Source organism: Trichosurus vulpecula, chromosome 3, assembly GCF_011100635.1.
Source record: "Trichosurus vulpecula isolate mTriVul1 chromosome 3, mTriVul1.pri, whole genome shotgun sequence".
NCBI classification, from domain to species: domain Eukaryota; kingdom Metazoa; phylum Chordata; class Mammalia; order Diprotodontia; family Phalangeridae; genus Trichosurus; species Trichosurus vulpecula.
In genome coordinates, this window is record NC_050575.1 from 197,232,810 (window position 1) to 197,257,163 (window position 24,354).

Below are 24,354 nucleotides of genomic sequence, written 5' to 3' on the forward strand. Positions count from 1 at the left end.
GCTAGAGGTGGAAGGAAGTAGGGTATGGGGAGGAAACAAGGCACTTCTGAGATGGCCAAGTAGAAGATGCTGTCCCTGGGAGTACAGAGTGGGTCAGTTTAGAGGAGGGAGCAGGGTGGAAGATGGCTGGGGTGAAGATTGATTGAGAATGGTTCATGGATAAGAGAAGATGGAATCTTTGCAGCTAGGTGGCACAATAAATTGCTGGATTTGGAGTCTGAAAGACTCGAGTTTGAATTCTCCCTCAGACACTTACTAGGTGTGTGACTCTGGGCAAATCATATTTCTTGATCTGTAAGGTGGGTATAATAATAGTTCATAGGGTTATTACGAGGTAAAATAAGCAGATGTATAAAGTGCTTTGCAAACCTTAAGACACTATGCCAATTCTAGGTCTTTTAAAGACATTTTTGGGTAAATTAAATGAAGTAAATGAAAAATAGCACTGTATAAAATTTGACTGTTATTAGGAAAATGTTTGAGTAAAATAAATGAAAAGGAGGAAGAATGGCTGTTCACATGTTAACATGCGTCTGAATGGACCCCCTCAAGAGTTTGTCCAACAGGATGTATACCTGAGGCACATAATACAGGCAGAAAATGAACTAGGCCCAGAACTGAAAAAGAGGAGAGCGGGCTGACTTGCTTTTGGGAAATTGTAAAGTACTTTATTGATCCCAAGTTTCCCATAGTAGCAAAGATTCATCATTTCAGTGTAACCATTTTACCAGCATTGCTGTACAGCATCAAGACCTGAATGCTACTGTCTCACGAGCTGAACATCACAGAGTGCTCTGGAAAGGCACATAGGGTGTGAGTAGGCCAGCAACATGTAACCCAGGAGCAACTCCAAAGAACGAGAATAAAGGAAGTTCACAAAGAATTGTGTTACAGAAAGAATATGGGCTGATCTTGTGGTGTGAGGTAGAGATGCAGGGTAGTTGGCTAGAACATTCCAAATTGGTACCCTCAGGATGTTCGGACAAAGTGAGGAAAGCCCCTCGCCTATTGGATGGACCCCTGTTGGGAACTTTTGGGAAGACATGAATGAGGGACATATAGGTTAGGCAGGCATGGATGGGTTACATCTTTGTAGGGGAAATCCTAAATCAATGAGATTATGGATCCATTTAAGTGTCAATCGAAGCCTGTTCAACTCATTTCATTCTTTCATCTTTAATACTTCTTCAGTGGATAACTGATCTCATGATGTAGGGGTTCTCTTTAGTGGTACAAACCACAGCCCATCCATGCCTTCTTATCCTGTGGGATGGATGCTTATCCAAGCCCTTCAGTAATTCTTCTATAGGGGATCTACTGCACAAGCTAGAGGTCTTCCTCTAGGTCAGGGCTGTCCGACCTTAGGTTTTTATTAGACAATATATTTTGATTTGCCATTTTAGCGAGAGCTCTGCGGTAGATGGGCTTCGTTTATTGAAGTATTTGTATAAACTACTATGCTTGTAGGTGGGCTGCATAGATTGCACTGTGGGCTGCATTTTGGACAGCCCTGCTCTAGATCTTTGAACATTTCATAATTACCAGTACAGTATACTTAGATTATCCATCTGTCATCTCTTGCTTTTGTGGCCTGACTGGCTGACTTTTATTTCTGGTCATGTATTTCCTAGCTGGTATCCTTTATATCATCCTTGCATTTGTGGGCAATATGCTGCGGCTACCCACTGCCCATCTCTGTGTCCCCCTTCAGGTTCCCCACAATTGTGATTGATTTTCAGAGGTTGTGGTGTGTAGTGATCCACAGTCATATTATGTCAGTGGGAGTCTGTTGAGGTTTAAAAGCTGGGTTTTTGGGTTCAAGAACATCTTGCAGGGTATTGAAAGTATCATGAGATTTCCTGAATGTAATTGAGCTTCTTTCTGCTCTTTTATTCTGGGTCTAGCTCATTGTTCATCTGCATTATCCATTCCAAGATATATGTAGTAGTGGATTAAATCAACACAACCATTCAACAAATCCTACCTACCATGTACAGGTCCCATGTTGGGAGATACATAGATGGGAGGCTGTGTGGTGTAATGGAAGGAGCGCTGGATTTGAAGCCAGAAGACCTTTGTTCAAATGCTGGGTTTGCTACCTAGTGTCTGTGTGATCTTTGGCGAGTAAAACCCTCTTTAGACCTTAGCTTCTTCCTCTGTCAGTGTGGTACAGTGGAGAAGTGGTACCTATCCTCAGGAGGCTTATGTTCTTTTACTGGAGACACCATTTACATGTATAGACCTAGATAAAATTGAAATTAAGGCAGAAAAAAGGAATGCTGGATTGGAGGTGAGAGGAACTGAGTTTAAATACAACTCTCTACAATTTGTTACTTGTATGACTTTGGACAAGTCACTTCATCTCTGTTGACTTGTTTCCTCATCTGTAAAATTAGGGGATGAGACTAGATGACATTAAAATGTCTCTTCCAGCCTTAAATCTATGATCATCTTAATAGGTGATTCCTTCCAACTTAGGCCCTCTGATCTAGTGAATAAGGTTAAAATTGATTGGTGATTTTTAACTGTCTAGTACTGTGGATTTCTTTTGTTTGGGCTCTTATTCTTTCCCTCTCTCATTCTCTACTTTAATTTTTTCTCTCTCTGTCTTTCTCTCCTCCTCTCCCTTTTTTCTTTTCTTCCTTCCTCTCTCTTTTTTCATTCTCTTATTCTTTCTCCCTCTTCCTTTTGCTCTCTCTCTCCCTCTTCCTCTCTTTCCCTCCTTCCCCCCCCCCTCATCTAGGTAGATTACTTGTCTACCAGGCTGTAGTCTGTACTATATTAAATATAGTATCTGTCTAACTGGCTATGGTTTGTACAGCATTGACTCACTAAACCTTCTACAGGCCAAAAGTAATTAATATTGTCAATGAACAGGTTTGGCCTCAGGAAATGATGTTAAAGGGCCGTTGTTCATGTCGTTCTCCCCCATCATTCCCACCCCCCAACCCAAAAACCCAAGTGCTATTACTTTGACATAAGCAATCCACTTTTTCTTCAGCCCGCCCACAGCTCCTCCCTGACTGGTGTTCATTTGCATGACCCGTGAACCCGGAAACTCGGCGGTCTAGCTGACTTTTGACCTTTGGTTATATTTAGGTGGCTCTGGTCCAGTGGACTGAAAGTGTTGGTTTAACCCTGGTGGGCAGAGATCAATCTTCTATGCAGCTGAGGACCCCTGGTGGCCAGATTCTGAACTTCACTATTCTTCAAATCTTTCCATTCACTTATGAAAGCAAGCGTATGGGCATCATAGTAAGGGTAAGTAACTACGTAAGTTGCCCTTTATTTATGGCGACAGTGGTTAAAAAACAAAGCAGGTACAGTGCACATGTCAAGCGGCATCAGCGGTCTGGATTCAGTGTTTTCTGTCACCCTCTCCCCCTTTGATATGTATTTTTTCTGAAAGTGTAAAATCTTTCCATATGTTAGAGTCATAACCTTTCTGACCTTCACTGATAAGAAAATATACTTTTCTAAAGCAGACAGACCACAGATAGCTGATACAGCTTCTGGTTAACTCATTGAACTAGGACAGAAAACATGCAGACATTATCTAAATCCTGATGGTGAAAGTTCGAACATTTCTTGTTGATACAACTCTGCACATAGATAGTAATGATACTAATAAGTCCCATGGCCGCATGGCTGTTTTGCTTTATAGTTTACAAAATGCTTACTTCACAAAAATCCTCCTACATAGGATGTTCAGGTATTATTTTGCCTGTTTGACAGTTGAAGAAAATGAAGCTCAGAGAAGCGAAGTAAGTTGTCTATGGTCATATGGACTGTCAAACAAAAGCTCTAGAGCTAAACCATAGGTAGAAGCTAGCATTCATATAGTGCACTAAGGTCTGCAGCACACTTTATGAATATTAGCTCATCTGATCCTTCAACAACACAGGGAGGTAGGAGCTATTTTTACTCTCATTTTACAGATGAGAAAATGGAAGCTGAAAATGGTTAAGTGACTTGCCCAGGGTCACAGAGTTAGTATCTGAGGTTGGACTTGAACTCAGGTCTTCCTGAATCTAGGCCCAATCAATTAAGCACCTACTGTGTGCAGGGCACTATGCTAAGTACTGGGGATATAAAAAGAAACAAAAGAGTCTCAGCCCTCAAGGGATTTACAAAATAACAGGGAAAACAACATGAAAAGAAGCATATACAAAGCAAGTTATATGTAGGATAAATAGGAAATAAATAACAGGGAAGGCGTTAGAATTAAGAAGGATGGGGAAAGGCTTCCTGTAGAAAGTTGGATTTTAGTTGAGATTTGAAGGAAGCCAGGGAGGTCAGTAGTTGTAGTGGAGGAAAGCCTTCCAGGCATGGAGTCAATGAGAGAATGCCTAGAACTGAGAGATGGAGTGACTTGGTGGTGGAACAGCCAGGAGGCCACTGTCACTGGATTGAAGAGTACGTGTTTAGTAGTAAGGTATAAGGAGACTGGAAAGGTAGGAAGGGGCTGGGTTATGAAGGGCTTTGAATGCCTAATAGATAACTTTGTATTTGATCAATGGCAATAGGGAACCACTGAAGTTTGTTACGTAGGGAGTGTGTGACATGATCAAACCTGTGCTTTAGGACAATCACTTTAGTGGCTGATTGGAGGATGAATTGGAGTGGAGGCATTTGAGGCAGGCAGACCCACCTTGGCTGTTGCCAAATGTGAAGTGATGAGGGCCTGCACTGGAGTGATTGCAGTGTCAGAGAAGAGAAGATAACTTATTCCAGAGATGTTAACAAAGATGGAATCCACAGACCCAGCTTGGGTGCCAGGGTGGGGGGTAAGAGACAGTGATCCAGGATGACTCCTAGGTTGTGAGCCTAGGATTGGGAGGATGATGTTGCCCTTTACAGTAACAGGAAAGGTAGAAGAAGGAGGAAAGGGTTTAGGAGGAAAGCTAACAAGTTTTATTTGGACATTGGAGATGTGGGAATGGAGGTCTTCAAAGAGATCAAGGTACCACCAAGTCTCCTCTATCACCAATGTCTTTTTTCTATATCACCTCACCCAAGAATGGCTTCCAAGAAACTTCTGTCCATTTTTACAAAGGGCTGGGACAAGGAAGAATTTTTGCTTTAATTAATTTTCTCTCTTCTGTCATTATCGAATAGTTCCTAAAATGAGCCCTTTGGCAACCATAATGACAACAACAGCTTTCATTTCTGTAGTACTTTATAATTTATGAAGTGCATCGCTCCCAACCAAAATGTAAGGGACAACCCATCATGGTTGCTTGTGTTTGGACTTGCCTGTAGTTTCATGGCTAGTTGGAGCTGCATCTGAAATCCAGATTTTCTGACTCCCTAGTCAGTGGGGTTTTTTTTCCCTTTAAACAAGAATCCTGTGTTGTTAAATGAAAGGGAGAGCCAGTCGTCTCAATTTTCAGTTAATAAGAATTTATTAAGCAACTGTGTGCCAGTTATTGTGCTGGGCCATGGGGATGCAAAGACAAAAGAACTTACATTTTATAAAAAATTTAAAAAAATAGGGCACTAATAGCTTGAGGCCTGGGGTGTAGAAGATGGGGCTGCGAGCGGAGCCATGAAGGAAACTAGGGATCCTAAGAAAGAGAAGTGAGGAAGGAAGTATATTCCTGGGCTGGAGAATAGTCAGGACAAAGGCATGGAGATGGGAGTAGAGTGTGATGCATGAAGAACAGCAAAAAGTCAGGCTGGATCACAGAATCTGTGAAGGCATATAATGTTTAAGAAGACTGCAAAGGAAAATTGGTGTCAGTTTGTAAGAGGCCATAAGTGCCAAACGGAGGGGTTTATGTTCGATCTTAGAGACAATAGGGAGCCATTGGAGTTTGTTGAGTAGAATAGTCACAGCTTTAGAACTGTCCTTAAGGAAAACTACTTGTTGACTGTTTGAAAGGTGGAATAGGGAGGGATTTGAGGCAAGGAGACTGATTTGGAGGCTCTCACAATAGCCCAGGAGAGAGGAGAGGAAAGCCTGACCTGAAGTCAACACTGGATGAGTAGAGAGGAGGGATGTAGGTTAGAGACAGTGGAGGTTGAAATAACAAGATTTGGCCATTGATTAGGTGTGGGGGGGGGTGGTGAGTGAGAGGGGAGAGTTGAGAATGGCAGCAAGATTGGGAAAATAGGTGATTGATAGTGTTCTTGATAGCACTAGGGTAGTTTTGAAAAGGGATGGGACTTGGGGGAAAGGTTATGAATTCTCTTTTGGACATGTTGAGTTTGAGACTCATAAAGGATATCTAGTACAGTAGGCAGTTGGTAATGCAGGATTGGAGCTCAGGAGAGAGAGGATGCACATACACACATGCACGCATAAACATGTATATATATGCACGCACACATATTATACACACATGTATTAAATATATGTATATGAATGTTTTCATATATGTGTCTATACACACATTGTATGTATATGTATATGTGTGTGAGTATATATATGTGTGTATATATATGTACACACACACATATGTATATGTGAGGGGGGGAGAAGGAGGGAGAGAGAGAGTTGTTTTGTCTGGATTGAGGCATTTGTTTGGGACTGTAAGTGCCATGTCATCTAGCCCAGCGGTATCAAACACAATTAAAAATGGGAGTCACTAAATCACACATAAGGATGCTTGAGGGCCACATATTAACTTAGAAAACTACATATGAATATTTTCTATGTTCTATTGTACTTTTGTTTATTTTGTTGAATATTTCCCAGTTACATTTTAATTGAATTGGTCTTGGGAGTGTCGTAGGCTGCCTTTGCACGTTTGACACCTCTGATCTAGCCAATTCATCTTAGTCATTTAGGTGGTACAGAGAGGGGTAGAATCAGGAAGACTCAGGTCGACATCCAGCCTCAGATATGTACTAGCCATGTGGCCTTGATCAATTCACTTAATTTCTGTTTGCCTCAGTTTTCTCAATGGGGATAACAATGGCACCTAACTTCTAGGTTGTTGTGAAGGTCAAACGAGATATTTATAAAGTACCTAGTGTAATACCTGTCATATAGTAGGTGATTAATAAATACTTGCTTCTTGCCTTCCTTGTTTCCCCCTTCATCTATTGGTCTGTGATGGTAGCAATTAGTGTTCAGAACCTTGTGATTTAACTCTGATAGTTTTAGCACCAGTCTGCTACAACTCTCCCAACTTAAAGGCTACCTAGTCACAGCCCCACCTATCCTGAGCCACATCCTTTCAGGAAGAAGCAGCTTTATATATAGGCAAGGAACACTTTGTCCTGAACCTTATCTCCTGACTTCTGATTTAAGGAATTCCCTGGGCAAAAGTCAGGAACTTTGAATAGAAGTTTGTGACAATTTTTTTTTTACCTGAGACATAGATACAGAGATGTGCGCACGCAACCACACACACACACACACACACACACACACACACACACACACAACCACGTGGACAGACACAGAAATAGAGACACATATTCAAATGAATTCACACATGGAGTCACCATGTCAACAAGCATTTATTAAGAGTTCACTATATGGCAGGCACTGTGCAAAGTGCTGGACATACAAATACAAGCAAGATAGACAGCTTGACAAACACACAAGGAGAGATCCATGTCTATAGAGGCACTTGGAGATGGGAGGTAAAGTGTGATGTATGAAGAACAGCAAAAAGCCAGACTGGATCACGGAACGTAGGAAGGGATATAACATTTAGAAAGACTGCAAAAGAAAATTGGTGTCAGGATGTAAAGGGCCATAAGTGCCAAACAGAGGGGTTTATGTTTGATCTTAGAGGCAATATATAGAGATAGATACACTTGAGGTTAAGACAGATAGATACAGACACATGGACTCAAACAAATGGACAGACATGTACAGGAACACTTTTCAATAGGGCTTAGCTATCTGACTTTGTTTTCTCATGGTGGAGTTACACTTGAATTTCTGCAAATTAAAAAAAAATTTTTTTAAGAAAACCTCATAGTGTGAAGAAGGGAGATTTAGTTGTGCAGCAGATCAGTGTATGATTGAGTGTTTCTTCACAGGTATTGAGTTCTTTCACCTCATACCTTCAGGTACATCAAAGAGCTTACAGAAGAACCTTCTTGCTGCCCACAAACCAGTCTTTTTCTTTGTATCGTGACCTCAGTTCTAGGAAGTTGGCTAGGAACAAAGGCCATGTGAGCTCCCTCTTTGGAGGTAGTTTGTTTTGTAGTGCACAAGATGTTCCATTGAGCCCCCTCCTTTCCCATCCCCTCAGCCCCCCACACGTGTGGAATGATGAAGTCTGATCTCCTGCATAGATCATACCATTGTCATAGCTGAAAGAAAAAGAGCCTTTGAATACTGGCCAGAAGCAAACCAGGGTGGAAAAAGATGAAATTCTGAAACAATAGCGCTGGCAAATCCCTCTGTAAATTTATTGTGTGATCTTGCCATGATCTGAGAAAGAAGTAACCTTCTAATGAACTCGATCAGGAGGAAATGACTAATGCTAGAAGACAGTTGATATAGTATTTATATTGGACAGAATTTCTAAACTATCTTAAGCCAGTTCTACAGCAGAGGAAATGGAAGGTTTATGCATTTTCCTACAAAATTGTTGTTAAACATCAATTTTTTGAGAAGAAAACATGCCAAAGTTCTATATAGGGACAGCTACCTTTTGGTTGAGCCATAGAGCTCTGGGACAATAAATTCTGGAGCAGTACATCAAAGATAAACTATATGAATTGACCATAAGGCCACTTTTTTCCCTTTTGATTGAGATATGTCTTCTGGACACTTATGTTATCCTGTAAGTTTCTCATTGTTAGAGGGCCATCTGAAAGTAAATTTAAAGAGAAAATTGTTCCCCTTTTGGCTTAGGGTGCTCTGTATTTAAATAAAAGGATTTGTGTATAGAATTTCTCAGTAATAACATTTAAAATATTTTGTTTTTCCCCAACTACATGTTAAAACATTTTTTTAAAACATTAAAAAAAGTTTTGAGTTCCAAATTCTATACCTCCCTCCCCTCCGCCTTCCCTAAGACAGAAAGAAGACTTGAATCAAAAAAGAATGAGAAAGAAAGTGAAAAGTAGCATGAATAGCAACATTTTTGTTCAAAGTATTTATGAACACTGACTGACTTTGCATCATCCTTGACTGACCGTTCTAGGACTGATTAATTCTTCTCTCATGCCCTCTACATACTGACTATACCTCTGTCACTCTCTTTTTGAAGTTAAATTTTTTATTCTGAACTTAAACATCAAATAAAATGGACATTTCCAAATACATAGTAGAATAGAATAAGAGGATTGTACGTGAAACTGCAGATATCTATCAAAAAGTATATAATTAAGTTCAGGTAATAGCTTTCAAAGGGACATCTAGATGGCTCAGTGGATAGAACACTGGGTCTGGAATTAGGAAGGTCTGAATTCAAATCTGGCATCAAACACTTTACTAGCTATGTGATCCTGGGCAAATCACTTAACTTCTTTTTGCTTTAATCCACTGGAGAAGGAAATAGCAAACCAATCCAATATCTATCTTTGCCAAGAAAACCCTATGGACAACGTGGTCCATGGAGTCACAAAGCATCTGACACAACTGAACACACACAATGGCTTTCAGAGTTATTTTGCTCACCTATGCTTTCTGCTAGCCTACCTTCTTTTCTGTTTTCCGAATTTAGAAAAAATATGCCACAATTACCTTCCAAGTTGCTTTCCAGAATGGTGGTATCAGTCCACAGCTCCAATAGTGCTGCATTATTGTGCATGTTTTCCTGTAATCCCACCAACAATTGCCATCTTCCTTTTCTGGCATTGTTATCATTCTGATAGGTATGAAGTAGAACCTCAGAGATACTTTAATTTGCATTTCTCTAAGTATTGGTGCTTTGGAGTATTTTTTTCATATGCTTTTTAATAGCTTGGATTTCTTCCTTTGAAAACTTTTTGTTGGTATACTTTGACTATTTATTGGGGAATCCTGGCACTTGCTCTTCTTATCAAATACTTCTTTGAGGCTCACTCCATCTATTTATATGATCCTGTTCCTATCCTTGTTGCTGCCATCTGCTGGCCTTCGAGTTACTCTCTTTCCTTTCTCAAGTGGTTAAGTACTCGTCTCAGAGTCTTCTTCTCTGTTCCACTGTCAGTCCTCATCCTTGGGAATCTCAGTGTTCATACTGATGTCCCTTTAACATCCTAGCCTTATAGGTAACCAATCTTCTGAACTCCCATCACCTACATTTCCAATCTATCTTCCTGACCCCGAGGGATGCTTACATCTTAGACCAGAGGTGTCCAACACTCAGCCTGTCGGATAGCAAGTTCACCCTGAACCAAATTAAAATGTAATTGGGAAATATATAAAAAAATAAATAAAAGATACAATAAAACATAGATGATATTAGTGTTTGGTTTTCTAAGTTAATATGTCACCCACAGGGATCATTATGTATAGTTTAGGGGGCTTCTGTTTCTATTTGTGTTTGACACCACTGCCTTAGATCACAACTCTTAGAGTGCAGTCTTTAAAAGATCACCAACTCTGAAATTCCCCTATTACTCTTTCCCATCCTTCTCTCCCTCTCCCTCTCCCTCTCCCTCCTAAACCTTTTCTTTGTCCTAATTTAGATCTCTAGTTCCTTCATATCTCCCTCATTTCTAATCTATCTTCCCTCCTTTTTCTCCTATTACTGCCTTGATTCTATATAGTTTAACAATTCAACTATATGATATATTTCATCCCTGTAGGATGTTTCCCTATTTTCTGAATAGTGATATTTTGCTATTTCTCAACATTGCATTATCCCCACCGTCTGCCTTCTTTGCTCCTACTTCCAGATATCTGAATGACATTCTGAATGACTGAATGATGCGTTGACCATGTCTACAGGGTCTTCTGAATATTTTGTTATCTAATCTCAATTGGGATAATATTTGTATGCTTCCCTAATTGTCTATTACATTTCTCTAAAGAAGCTGTTCAAAACTTGATCTTCGTTTCCAACCCCTTCTCTCCTAGTAGATGATCCTGCTTTGTACTTTACTGAGAAAATTTAAGCCATCCATCTTGCATTTGCTCATCTCTGACTTCTCTGTGCCTTTATCTGTTTTCTTCTGTTTTGCTCCAGTCTTAGAGAATGAAGTAATCCTGATTCTTGACAAGACTCTATTTGTGCCTTTAATCCTATCCCTACCTACCTCCTTCAGGAGTTTGCCTCATTGATCATATGCTTTCTTTCATTCATCTTCAGTCTTCCCCTCTTTATTAGGTACTTCCACATTGCCTATAATCTTCAAGTCTCACATGTACCTAAAAAACAAACAACAGCTAAAAAAAACCAAATCCCTTTTCCTTGACCTTGAGAAAGTATCATCTCTATTCACTGCTTCCATTTCCCTTATTATCCACCTATTTCTTTATTACCTTGTAGTTTGGTAACCTTGAAGAAGGCAGTTTCAGTTGACTGGTGGGATTTGAAGCCAATGATCTCTTAATAGCTAACTCCAATGATTTTTTTTCATCCTCTTGAATATTTCTTTCTATATATGTGTTGACCGCCCCATCCTCCTGGATATTCTTTCTCTTGACTCCTAAGATCAAGAATTCTTATCTTTCTTCAAAGCTCAACCAGGTGTTACCTCCTCACTGAAATCTTCCATGTCCCTCCAAGTTGTTAGTTCTCTCTTCCTCCTCAACTTTTCCTAGAGAACTTTGATTTCTCCCTTATCCTTATTACTCCCTACTTTGTATTTTTTCTATTTATATATTGTTTTCAATGGTAAAATAATAATAATGATAATAACTTGCAAGACACTTCCAATGTTTCACTTTGCTCACCTTCTTACCCATCTGACCATTCCTTCTCAATCTATTTTGCTGAATCATTATTCATTCTCCACCCTTTAAGTGTGAATCTAACCCCAAACTTTATCCTTGTGTCTTCTACTTCTGTACTTTATAATCTATCTATCATTAATCTTTGTTTTGAATCTCTATGCCTGTATCTCATTTACCTGCTGGATTTTTTCATTTGAGTGTCCTGCTGGCATTCAAACTTAGCCTGTCCAAAATAATACTCAATATGTTTCTTCCCTAAATCCATCTATCCTACAAATGGCACTGTTTGCATTGGCAAAGTAACCATTCTGCATTAGGTTTGTAATCTTGGACTCTTTCTTGGTCCTCCTTTTTACCTTTACCCATTCAGATGCCATATAGTGTATAGATTCTATCAGAGCTTTTTTTGTGTGTGTCCTCTCTCCCTTTACATGATCACCAATTCTAGGACCTCATCATATCTTCCACAGACTGTTGTAATAGTAATAGCCTTTTGATTGACCACTCTACCTCCACTCTCTCTGTTTCATCCTTCACACAGCTGCCAAAATAAGCTATTCAAGGCATAGGTCCCCTTACACTCTCAAAAAAAGAATCAAATAACCAGCAACTAAAAATCCCATTCTAAACCTGAGAACAAACCTTAAGAAACTATCTGGTTTTTTTTTCTGGGATAAATTATGTAACCTCTGGAGCCTAGGATATAAGGCTTTTTGTAGTAAGGTTCCACCCTGCTTTTCCAGGCTTGTTTTATAAGCTGCTTCCTTTTGGAGTCCCTATTCACTCTGAACTGGAATATTAGCTGTTTCCTGAACTTGACGTTTTTTTTAAAACAGGACATCCCCCATGTCTGTATCGTATATCACTTTGTTCATTTTCACCTTGTAGAATCTTATCTTTCTTCAAAGCTCTACTTAGGTGTTACCTCCTCAGTGAAATCTTCCATGTCCCTCTAAGTTGTCAGTTTTCTCTTTCTCCTCAAATTTTCCTAGAGAACTTTGATTTCTCCCTTACCCTTATCACTCCCTACTTCATATTTTTCTTCTATTTATGTATTGTTTTCACTGCTAAAATAATAATAATAATAACTTACAAGACATTTCTCATGTTTCAAGCACTTTACAAAAATTATTCCTTTTGATCCTCAACCCTGCTAGGCTATTATTATCCCTGTTTGCAGTGAGGAAACTGAGGTTCAGAGTCACACAGCTAGTAAGTGTCTGAGGCTCGATTTGCACTCAGGACTTACAGACTGCCAAGTCCAGTCAATGCCTAGAGATGCCTTAGAATGTAGCACCTTGAAAGCAGAGTCTATTTGCAGATAAAATATTGAAAAACATAACCTCACATATGGTCCCAGAATCTTTCCTCTGATTATTTGTACATATGGAAGGCACTGGTATTTCCACTTGGACTGTCCATTTGTTGCCTTTCATTTTGGTTACATAACCAGGCAACTCCATATTCTAGCCATACATATCTTGGATGTATTTCAAATGACTTCTCACAGTAAGTCATTGCTTCCATACTACATCTGCTGTGAGGTTTTATTATTATTACTAATATTGCTCTATGAGTTGTTTGTTGTTTCAGTTTTTTTGAAAAATGTATTTGGGGGAAATGAAGGTGATCTTTCAGTTCTTCATTCATGTCCCCTCTCCCCAGGATGAGTCAACAGGAGAAATCACCTTCTACATGAAGGGAGCGGATGTCGTCATGGCTGGTATTGTGCAGTATAACGACTGGCTAGAAGAAGAGGTAAGATTTGGTCTGGGGTCGTTCCTTCTAGAATGAAGCACAAAGCAAAGGCTGCTGATAGCCTTCTTAAGAGAAGCACCCCCTGTTGTATTCTGGTCTGGGAAAGCTGCCTAATAGCAGGAAACATAAGGCTGCAAAGTGCCAGGGCTCCGAAGGAGAGAATTGGTCATCCGGGAGCAGGGCAGTGAGCCCCAGAGGGTCAATGTCAGATTGATTCACTTAATCACTCTCTTGTCTGTAGTTGTTTTAATTTCTTCAATTGTTTGAAATTTTAAGCTCTTCACCAGTTTTGGAGGTGTTATTTTAAGAAAACCGTAATTTGTAATGGTGGGGGGAGGGTATATTTTCCAGGTTTACAAGTCTCTAATTTCAGACTGCATATTTATATAACATTTAGTCATTAGGCCTAGGCCTTATCCCAAGTGTGTGGGCTTGTTGAATAATAGCCAATGATGATCTTTGTGGATTTCTAGTAAAAAAAAAATAGTCATCCAGATGGCTAAACCACTACTATGATGAGATATGGATGACTAGTATAGGTGTAATCCAGGATCCTGAATTTAGGTTAAAGTTAATTAACTGTACAAGTAGAAGGTGGGGGAGATGGCCATATAGCAGTTAATGAGAAAAAGACAAATTCAGTATGATATTTTAGTCCCCTCCCCCCCAAAAAAAACTTAATATGACCATAGTATTTATTCATCCGTGCACTTCATTCAGCCATTCATACTTCAAAGAATAATCACCAAGACTCTGCCAAAGCACTGTGCCATGATCAACTTCAGATATTGGAATGGTTATCGTGTGAAGGAGGGTTCTCTGTGGCTCCAGAAGGCATAACTAAGATCGATGGTAGAAGCTACAGGGAGGCAGATTTTGACTCAATATAAAGAAGGACTTTTTAACTATCATTTTCTCCCTGTTCATTGTGATCTCGTTCTCCGGCTGCTTTTCAGTGTGGCAACATGGCCAGAGAAGGCTTGAGGGTTCTGGTGGTTGCAAAGAAGTCTCTGACAGAAGAGCAGTATCAGGACTTTGAGGTAAGAGGTTTTATGATGTGAAACGGATGATTGGGGCTCCAAGAGTGAGGAGTGAGGAGAGGCTTCTGTGGGAGGAAATCTAGGGACTCTATATCTTTGAATGTTGTTGTTGGTCCTCTGTTCTTGAAGAGGACCAGTGGCATCATGAGGGTGATGTCTTGACTTGTGCATGAATTGGATTGAAGGAGCCAAATGTGGAGTCCTTGAGTAACAATTTCTCAGGAAACCTTGAGAGTAAACATGTGAAATCTGCCTAGCAGAAATCATGTCTCAGAAGCACTCTTTGTAGCTAAAGATGCAGGAAGTGGAACATGTAATTGGTCTTCTTGTTTGAACACAGAATTAAAAGGTTCTGGCTCCGTGGTTGTTTATGATGCTCTTATGTAGACCATCTTACATGTAATGTTATAAAAGAACTCAAGCAGTTGTTAGGATTAAAGCAATCAGATTTTTTCAGTCACTCCATGATAACCTCCTTAGAGAATCTTGTGCCTTACTACCATGGGATCAGGAGGGTAAACTTTGGGTGAATCAGTGGGCATGTTTTTCGCTTCCCCCTCAGGCACGCTACGTCCAAGCAAAGCTCAGTGTTCATGACCGTTCCCTCAAAGTGGCGACTGTGATCGAGAGCCTGGAAATGGAGATGGAACTGCTTTGCCTGACTGGAGTGGAAGACCAGCTGCAGACAGATGTGCGGCCTACCTTGGAGACATTGAGGAATGCGGGCATCAAGGTAGGGCCAGAATATATCAGAGCCTGGATTCTGAGCCTGTGGCTTCTGCTATTCACAAATAGCCAGTTCTAGCCAATTTAATTCAGCAAATGTTAAGCATGAATGTGTGCAGAACACCGCGCTAGACACTGGGAAGATTAAAAACTAATAAAAAACAATACACTCTTTGTACTTAAGGATTTGACAGTCTAGTAGTGGAGATGTGGGTAGCTAGGTGGTACGGTAGATAGAGTGCTGCGCCTGGAGTCAGGAAGGCTCCTTTTCTTGAGTTCAAATGTGGCCTCAGACATTTGTTTGCTGTGTGATCTTAGGCAAGTCACTCAATCCTGTTTGCCTCAGTTTCCTCATCTATTAAAAAAAATGCATGTATAACCTATATGAGATTGCTTGCTGTCTTGGGGAGAGGGGAGGGAGAAAAAAAATTTGGAAGTCAAAATCTTGTAAAAGTGAATGTTGAAAACTATCTTTACATGGAATTGGAAAAAATAAAATAATATTAAGGAAAAAAAATGAGCTGGAGAAGGAAATGGCAAACCACTCCAGTATCTTTGCCAAGAAAACCCCAGATGGGTTCACAAAAAGTCAGACACCACTGAAATGATCGAGCAGCAAAAAAGTGGAGATAGGACGTGCACCCAAACAGCTAGAAGACAAAATGGAACATAGCAATTCAGTGCAACAACTCAGTGATCATTTATCAAGTGTTTACCACTAACTACAATGTGTTGTGCCCCAAGGTATGAAGAAACAAACAAAATGTTCTTTGAGGAGGACTAACATAGTATGTTGAGGCTATAGAATGTTGAATGTGAAGTTGAGAAGGCATAGGTTCAAATCCTGCCTCTGACACTTAATAGCTGTGTAAGCCTCTGGAAGTCACTTAATGGCTCTCTGCCTCAGTTATATCATCTGTAACATGGGGATAACAATAGCATCTACCTCCTAGCGTCTTTGTGGGGATCGAATGAGATTTAAAGCGCTTTGTAAACCTCGAAACACTATGTAAGTATTATTATTAGCTACGATTATTATATTATGAAAGAAAACAGGGTTGGAAGTGATAGGAGACGAAGGATAGGTCCAGATAAAGTGGTCTAGGAAAATTTGAGAATGGAGAGAATGTTTTTTGGCTGAGGAAGCAAGGATCAAGGAAGGCCTCACAGGGAGTGGCACCTGAGTTCAACCTTGGAGGAAGCAAGATGTTTTCAGGTGTGTGCTGGCAAATGTTTAATACCTGGCTCTCTGAAAAAAAATTATACACATACTTTAAATTTAATTGAATTATTGACATTTTTCTCATAATTTTTTTTTTTTTGGCAAGGCAATTGGGGTTAAGTGACTTGCCCAGGGTCACACAGCTAGTAAGTGTCAAGTGTGTGAGGTCATATTTGAACTCAGATCCTTCTGACTCCAGTGCCAGTGTTCTATTTACTATACCACCTAGCTGCCCCTATCACTTTCTTAAGTCTAGACAATCAACAAAACAAAAAATTAAGACCTGATTTGTACTGTTAACTGACTTCTGAGGTGTCAGTGCTCACCTGAAAATTTAACAATTGGCCCTCTGGTATGAGCTGGCTCTAGTATGCCCTTGGATAGTTTTATTTATGTCCTAGCACCTGGTATGGAACACTGTGTACAAGCAGTGCCTAACAAATAATTGCAGTTGATTTGTGAGTCTTGTGTGTTCTGTAGCTATAACCTAAGGAACAATTTCAGATATTTAAAAACATCCAGCAGAGGGAGCCTGGGGTCAAGTCTGTGAGTAACAGAAAAAAATAATTCTTACAGATTGCTTGTAGCCTCTGACAAACAGATGTTTCACCACCCATTTCTATACAGAAAGAGGAAAATGATAAAGACTGAGGATTATAATAAGCAGGGTTCGTGACATCCAGTTTATTGCCATTTTCCTCCTTTGTCTTACATTGGCAGTGAGGGGAGGTGGCACGGTATGATGGAAAGAGCGTTGGCTCTTTTAGAATCAGTCCTCTGGGGTCCAAATCCCCACTTGGCCCTTATGACCATGGGCAAGCCACTTACCTTTTGTGGACCTTTGCTCCGTGATCTGTAAAATCAGAGAGTTGGAGTAGATGGCCTCTCAAGTTGCTTTTACTGCCAAGTCTAGGATCCACTGATATTCACATGTAGGCTGGAGTTCATTCCCTTGGGACCTGGTGGAAAGAAGAACCAAATAACCCTTAAATTCATTCCAGAGACACAGATGATGCATGCTGGAGTCAAGATGCAACCTTCAGTGGAGCTCAGTGGCCATTTGTCTTTGTATGTGTCTGTCTGTGAATGTGTGTGTACATGTTTCCATATTAGCTAAATTCCATTACTAACCTTCAGCCCACAAATTAAGTTTATTATGAGAAAATAGCTGAAAAAAATCCTATTTTCATAAAACCAGTCTGACTGTCCATTTATTATAATTTAGCAAGGCATAGAAGCCGCTGAATTTTAGTATATAAACTCTGCAATGACAGATCTGCCAGTTAGCTCTTCTCTCCCAAATTGATACCAGATCAAGCTTTCTCATCCAGCTTCCCCTGGGTGATTCTTTCATGGCTGGTACTGTACTGCCAAGAGGAGAAGGCCTTTTATACGAGAGATAAATGGGAGCTGGGGAATCGCATGAGAGGTCTCCTTTTACCCCATGGTGGATTCTGAGCAGACCAGTTTATAATAGGAATCAAAGACCCTAACCTCTGAACACAGCCATAGTGGAACTTCTTCCTTCTAATTACTAATGCCTTCGTCAGCTTCCGAGGCCTTTCTCCTATTGCACATGGAAGTTCCTCAGTACCTGAGTAGAGGGTCTTCATGAAGTGCCATGGCCAAAGAAATGCATCATCTGGTGGCCAGTGCTGTGGTGATGAACGACTCCTTGTGGGTCCTTCAACAACAGACCGGCAGACTGTTGCCAAGCCTTCTTGGAAGCCCTTTCGGTTTCATGTAGCCTGCCAGAGCTTGTGATCTTTGGACACGGTCTTCAAGAATCTAGGGTCACTTCCATGGTCCAGTGAGGTGTCAGAGGAGGACTTCAGCAGAGGGCATCATAGTGGACTTTGACAGATAGCTTTGTATAGCATTGTCTTTATGTATCATTCTCACAAATAACTCGAGTCACCTTCAAAACATTGCTAAGGAGGGCAAGTTTGTTTATATTCGTGCCAGGGACACAAATGGTGCATGTTGGAGCCAAGACAAGGCCTTCAGCGGAATTCAGTGGCCATTTGTCTTTGTGTGTGTGGGTGAATGTGTGTGTACAAGTTTCCATATTAGCTAAATTCCACTTCTATCCTTCAGCCCACAAATGGAGTTTATTATGAGAAAGTAGCCAACGAAATACCGTTTTGCCCCTTCCCATCCATCGCTTCGACCTGTCTTGTACCATCTCTTTCGGTGCCCCATGTTTCTGACCCTGCCCCTGCTTCATCAGGGTTGCTTTGTATTTCTTCTCATAGGCCCAAAGGGCAGCAGTAGTTTGGTCAAATAATCTGATTGTGTTTTCACTTGTTAATATGTGGTTTCACAGACAATCAAGTGGCCTAACCTAGGTCGAATATCAACAGCAGCAAATATTTCTATGTGACTTTAAAGTGATTTGGCACTTCACAAGAACCTTATGAGGTACAGATAGTAATATTACACCCGTTTTGCTTGTGAGGAAACAGAGAGAAGTGACTTGTTTAAGCAGATACCTCCTGAGTGGTGGGTCTAGGTTTTCTATTTTCAGGCCCAATGCTATCTCCACTCCATCTAGCTGGGAGATTCAAGGGTTTTTGTTTTTTTTCAAAAGTCGTTAGAGAGTGATGTCAATGGTTATTTCTGGTACGGTGGCAGGGGTGTGGAAGAAACGTTTTTTGGACAGTCAGGCCTTTTCACTATGACTGCTCCTCCCTGTCTTGACAGCCTGACCCAGAAGAATGGTCTACTTGCTAACGTGGGGTTATCCCCGCAGACAAACAGTCCTTATTACGGGAAGCTCCCCAGCTCCCAGACTCGAGAACTGGGGCATCTCCTGCGGTGAAGCCTTTTCAAACAGCATGTTCTGAAGCAGGCAAATTGAATAGATCAGGTTTAGCTTAGTGTTCTTGGAAACTCAGCTGACGCAGGCAGCCTCAAAAACGAACCAGCATGAGTCCTTTCTGTGTTTTAATTTCAGGTTTGGATGCTGACGGGGGACAAACTGGAGACAGCCACATGTACAGCCAAGAATGCACATCTGGTAACCAGGAACCAGGACATCCATATTTTTAGATTGGTGAGTGTTCTTTGTGTTAAGACTATGCAGAGTGTGGTGAGCCCAGCCTTCTCCAGAGCATATGCTGTATCTCCTGGTAGGGGGGTGCTAGGAGTGAGGGAAAGGAGTTAAGGAGGATTAACTAGAACTAATATTGGGGCACCTAGGTGGCACAGTGGGTAGAGCACTGGCCCTGCAATCAGAGGGACCTGAGTTCAAATGTAGCCTCAGACACTTACTAGCTGCGTGACCCTGGGCAAGTCACTTAACCCTGTTGGCCTCAGTTTCCTCATCTGTCAAATGAGCTGGAGAAGGAAATGGTAAACCACTCCAGTATCTTTGCCAAGAAAGCCCCAAATGGGGTCATGGAGAGTCAGACACAACTAATTGTGCCCCCCAAAAAGAAAAGGAAGAAAAAAAGCCAGAGGATTAGAGAATGGAAGATGTAGTAGGATTGGCTTGAAAAGTGGGATTAAGTGGTGCCTGGAACTAGGTGCTGAGTTGGGTTGAAGGTAAAGGATTTTTATCCTTTTGGGTTATAGTTAGGTCACAAGTTATTTTTTCTCAATATAGGCTCATAAGGCAGATTGTGAAAGCTTTATTCTGCCTCTTTTAGACATGAAGAAACTGAAGGTTACAGAGTTAAAGTGAATGATCCATGGTTACAGGGCTAGTGAGTATCACAACCATGTCTTCTGACTCTAAGTGTTAGGTTCTTTCTACTACACCATGATGTTTCTCTTTCTTTCTTTCACTCTCTTTCTCTTTACCTCTTCCTTTCCTTCTCGTTCGCCGTCTCTCCTGCTGCCTCTTTCTGCACACATGCACACATGCATATAGAGAGATAATTTTAACCTGTTGCCTTCTCTGCAAGGGGCTCTGACTCTGGAATCACATGGACTAGATTCATTCCAAGGGGGCCTGACCCCAAGAAGGAGGGTCAGTATTCTCTCTGGTTCTCTGGCTTGTTGACCCTACCCTAAAGTACCCCTGGGAAAATCTCTAAAACTAAGCTTATAGTTCATGTCTAGAACCTCTCCCAGAGTAGGTAACAGGATCCTTTCTAGAAAAGGTACTCTGTGCTATGGGCATGAGGTACATTGCAGTGATTTTAAACACAAAAGGCTCATAAGCATGCATTAACAAATGCAGAAATGTAAAGCAACAACCTATCACACACATACTTTCATTTAAAGTAAAGGGAACTTTATGGAATTGTTGAAATAGATGTTTCAATTTCATCTCAGATGTGCATGTCTGAGCAGTACACAAGATCTCTCAACCAGCCATGGCTTGTCCTGATATTTCAGTTTACACCATTCTGTTGGTGGTCATGGTCTTCCTCCTCTGGGAAATGGTGCTGATGTGGGAATGGCCCATGAGGTTACCGCCAGGGCTGGAAATGTCCATTTAACAAGGACAGGTTACTGGCTTTTGCTGCTCAGAGTAGAAAATATACACACATATACATGCTTTCTTTTTTTTCTCAGAAAATATTAGGGATAGGAAATGCACCTCTGATTTCATTGTTATAGGAAACCTCCTGCTGCCATTGTTAACTGGCATCTTCTCTGCCACTTAGAGTCTTAGAAAGTTACCTGATCTCTCTGGCTTTCTTTAAGTCCCAACTTAAGTCCCATCATGTATATAAAGCCTTCTTTAACCCTTTGTAATTCCAGCACCTTCCCCAGGACAGTTATTTCCTATTTTTCCTGTATACAGCTTGCTTTGTGTATATTTGTTTGCATGTTATCTCTCCCATTAGATTGTAAGCTCCTTGAGGGTAGTTTCTATCTTTTGCCTCTTTCTGTATCCCTAGAGCTTAGCATGGTAGGCACCTGATGAATGTTTACTGACTGATTGGAACACTTAATGGTGAAGTGTCTTAGCTAGAGTCACATAGCTGGTATGTGTTAGAAACAGGATTTGAACCCAGGTTTTCCCACCTCCAGGGCCAACGCTCTATTCAATAGGCCATGCTGCATTTCCATTTAGAGAATCTGTGATTCTACATTCCTGTAGAATCTTAGAATTGCAAAATTGGAAAGACCTTGAAATCAAAGGTCATATGGCTCAAGCCACTTCTCATAGTATGAATTCAGGTTTTCAGTAGCCCAGAAAAGTGGCCATGCAGCCTCTGCTCAATGACCTCTGGTGACAGGTAGCTGACTATTCTGTGATACGTGGGAACTGGCAGGATCCTGGGATTTAAAATTTTAATAGGTGGGCTTATCCTCTAGATTGGCAATGCATATTGAAATTACCAGAGAGGTAGTTACCTAGAGAAGTAATGTATGGAAAAAACAGCCTGACCTTGGGGTGAAGAAAACCTGGATTTCAGGTTCTATCTCTGATCCATACTGGCCCTGTGTGTGACTAGGGGCAAATCAAATGATTGTTGGGGTCCCAAGTAATTCTCTCATGACTAAGTTAAATGGCATTCTGCATCAGTGGAAGGATTTTCTCACAGGGATTTCTCCACACTGATGAAATCACAGATGTGGATTCTCTACCCCTCCAGAGACTCGGTGAAGTTTCTTCTACTTGCTCTAAACCACTAGGAGATACTTGGTAGATTTTCTAGTGCTAAGAACATGGCTTTGAATTAAAGAGGCAGAGAAAAGCAAGTTTGTACTTGAGCAGGGCTTTGTAAATCCTCCTTAATTGAATCAGAACCCAAAGTCCCAAGTTTGGAGTTGTTTTAAATGTTTTCCTGCATTACGGCATGGCTAAATCATCCTTTTGGGGACTAGATCCTCTTATCTGTAAATGTGCTCTGAATTATCTGTAATCTGAGGAAGATAAACATTGAACAATTAGTGAAACAAAGCATTATGCTGGCTATAGGAAGCCTTTCCTGATCCCCCTAGTTTTTAGTGCCCTCTTTCTCATCAAAATGTTGTGGCTATAAAAATCTGTTAATGTGTGCAAACCCATCCTCATCATTCTAGGATAATGTAAACGCTGTACAGGTAGGTGCTGTTTTTATGCTTTTTAAAATTATTTTATTTTATTTTATTGTTTTACTTTCTTTGTATTTCCGGCATCCAGCGCAACGCCTTGCTGGATTAGATTCAATTGATAGCCCACATTTACACAGAATTTTCAGATTTGCAAGACATTTTGCATAAATTACTTCATGTGATCCTTAACAACAACCCTGTGAGTTAGGTAATTGGAATATTATCATTCCCACTTTGCATATGAGGAAACCAAGGCCCAGAAGACTGATGTGACTTGCTGAGGGTCCCACAGCTCTTAAGTAAGGGATGTGGGACTCCAACTCAGGTCTTTATGATTCCAATACCAGTTAATTCTCTGCCCATGACATGGTGCTGCCTCCTCCTACTTTCTGTTAGGATTTGGGGTAAATGGAACCTATAAGAAAATGTATCTCAAGGTCCACTTGTGCGTGAGAATGCGCATTTGCACATATGCTTTTATTTAGAATCTTGTCCCTTAAATAAAAAAAGAGAAAAAAAGGAAAAGGAGGAAATCGTGCCTGGCCTTGCAGGGATGGTTAGATTTGGGAATTTGTTGGTGTAGTTACTGTACTCAAGCCTTGAGCATTTCAGGATAAAATTGTTTGTTTTATCAGCCACTTCTGTGGAGCATTGCCCTTAGCTCTTCTTCATTCATTTCCAGGTGACTAACCGGGGAGAAGCACATTTGGAACTGAATGCATTCCGCAGGAAACATGACTGTGCCCTGGTGATCTCCGGTGACTCACTGGAGGTAGGCTCAGGAATCTTTGTGACTAACAAGGGCCAAGTGATAGGTGTAGAATCGCTCGCTGGTCCTGGTTTTATTTTGAACTGTGCATGAGAGATAACCTTGCCTGCACTGTTTTGTGTTCTCCTAACTCAGGTGTGTCTGAAATATTATGAGTATGAGTTCATGGAGTTGGCCTGCCAGTGTCCGGCAGTGGTCTGCTGCCGCTGTGCCCCCACCCAGAAAGCCCAGATTGTGCGCCTGCTCCAGGAAAGGACGGGAAAACTCACCTGTGCAGTAGGTAGGAATTTTTAAGTCCAGTTCCACCCCAGTCAGCTCCTTTTATCTAAAGAGGAAGCAGGGTGTATTCAGAACACCTAGATTTACACCCAGCTCTACCATTATTAACTATGAATCTAGTGGCAACTTGCTTTATTTTCTCATTCAGCAAACATCTGATATACACTTAGGGTGTACAAAGGAGTGTACCCGGTGTTGGAGAAGTTGCAGTTTTAAATAAGAAGCAATTCCTACCCTCGTAGAACTGAGTCGAGTAGGGAGATAAGATATCAACAAAGATAATGATAATACCCAAATTTCCATGATAGGTACATTAGAACTGCAAAATTAAAGTAAGGTGATATGTCTGGTTTAAGGGGGATGTGCTGGGAGGGAGTGGGGCAGGTGAGGAAAGTACAGACAGCATCGTGAATGATGTGGTATTTGGACTGAAGCCTGGTATCTGAAGCCTCAGTTTCCATATCTGTAAAGTAAGGATAATAATACTTGTACTATTTACCTCAAAGGCTTATTTTAAAAAGAAAATGCTTTTAGGAATTATAAAGTATTGGAGAAATACATATGCTGCTAATATTATTCCCAGCATTTTGCTGCTCAGGTTTTTGAGGTTGGTGGGATAATGATACCAAATCATTTAGAGGACTGTCCAATCTCCCGATTCACTAGTTAATAGACTGAGTTCATGCCTGAGCATCCAAATGCTTTTCAGCATCCAAATTTTCACCCCTCAATTTCTTGTTTTGCTCTTTAAATATTTCCCTTTACA

At 40.8% G+C, this 24,354-nt stretch overlaps 1 protein-coding gene across 1 annotated transcript in view; it reads left to right on the forward strand.

Moving 5' to 3' along the window:
* ATP9A (ATPase phospholipid transporting 9A (putative)) overlaps window positions 1-24,354 on the forward strand; it is a 162,178-nt gene that overhangs the window by 120,533 nt on the left and 17,291 nt on the right. Inside the window, exons 15-21 of the mRNA XM_036751652.1 lie at window positions 3,100-3,261; window positions 13,463-13,555; window positions 14,512-14,595; window positions 15,158-15,328; window positions 19,500-19,598; window positions 23,223-23,312; window positions 23,445-23,589. Coding sequence (XP_036607547.1) covers window positions 3,100-3,261; window positions 13,463-13,555; window positions 14,512-14,595; window positions 15,158-15,328; window positions 19,500-19,598; window positions 23,223-23,312; window positions 23,445-23,589 — 844 coding nt within the window. The remainder of the gene's footprint in view (window positions 1-3,099; window positions 3,262-13,462; window positions 13,556-14,511; window positions 14,596-15,157; window positions 15,329-19,499; window positions 19,599-23,222; window positions 23,313-23,444; window positions 23,590-24,354) is intronic.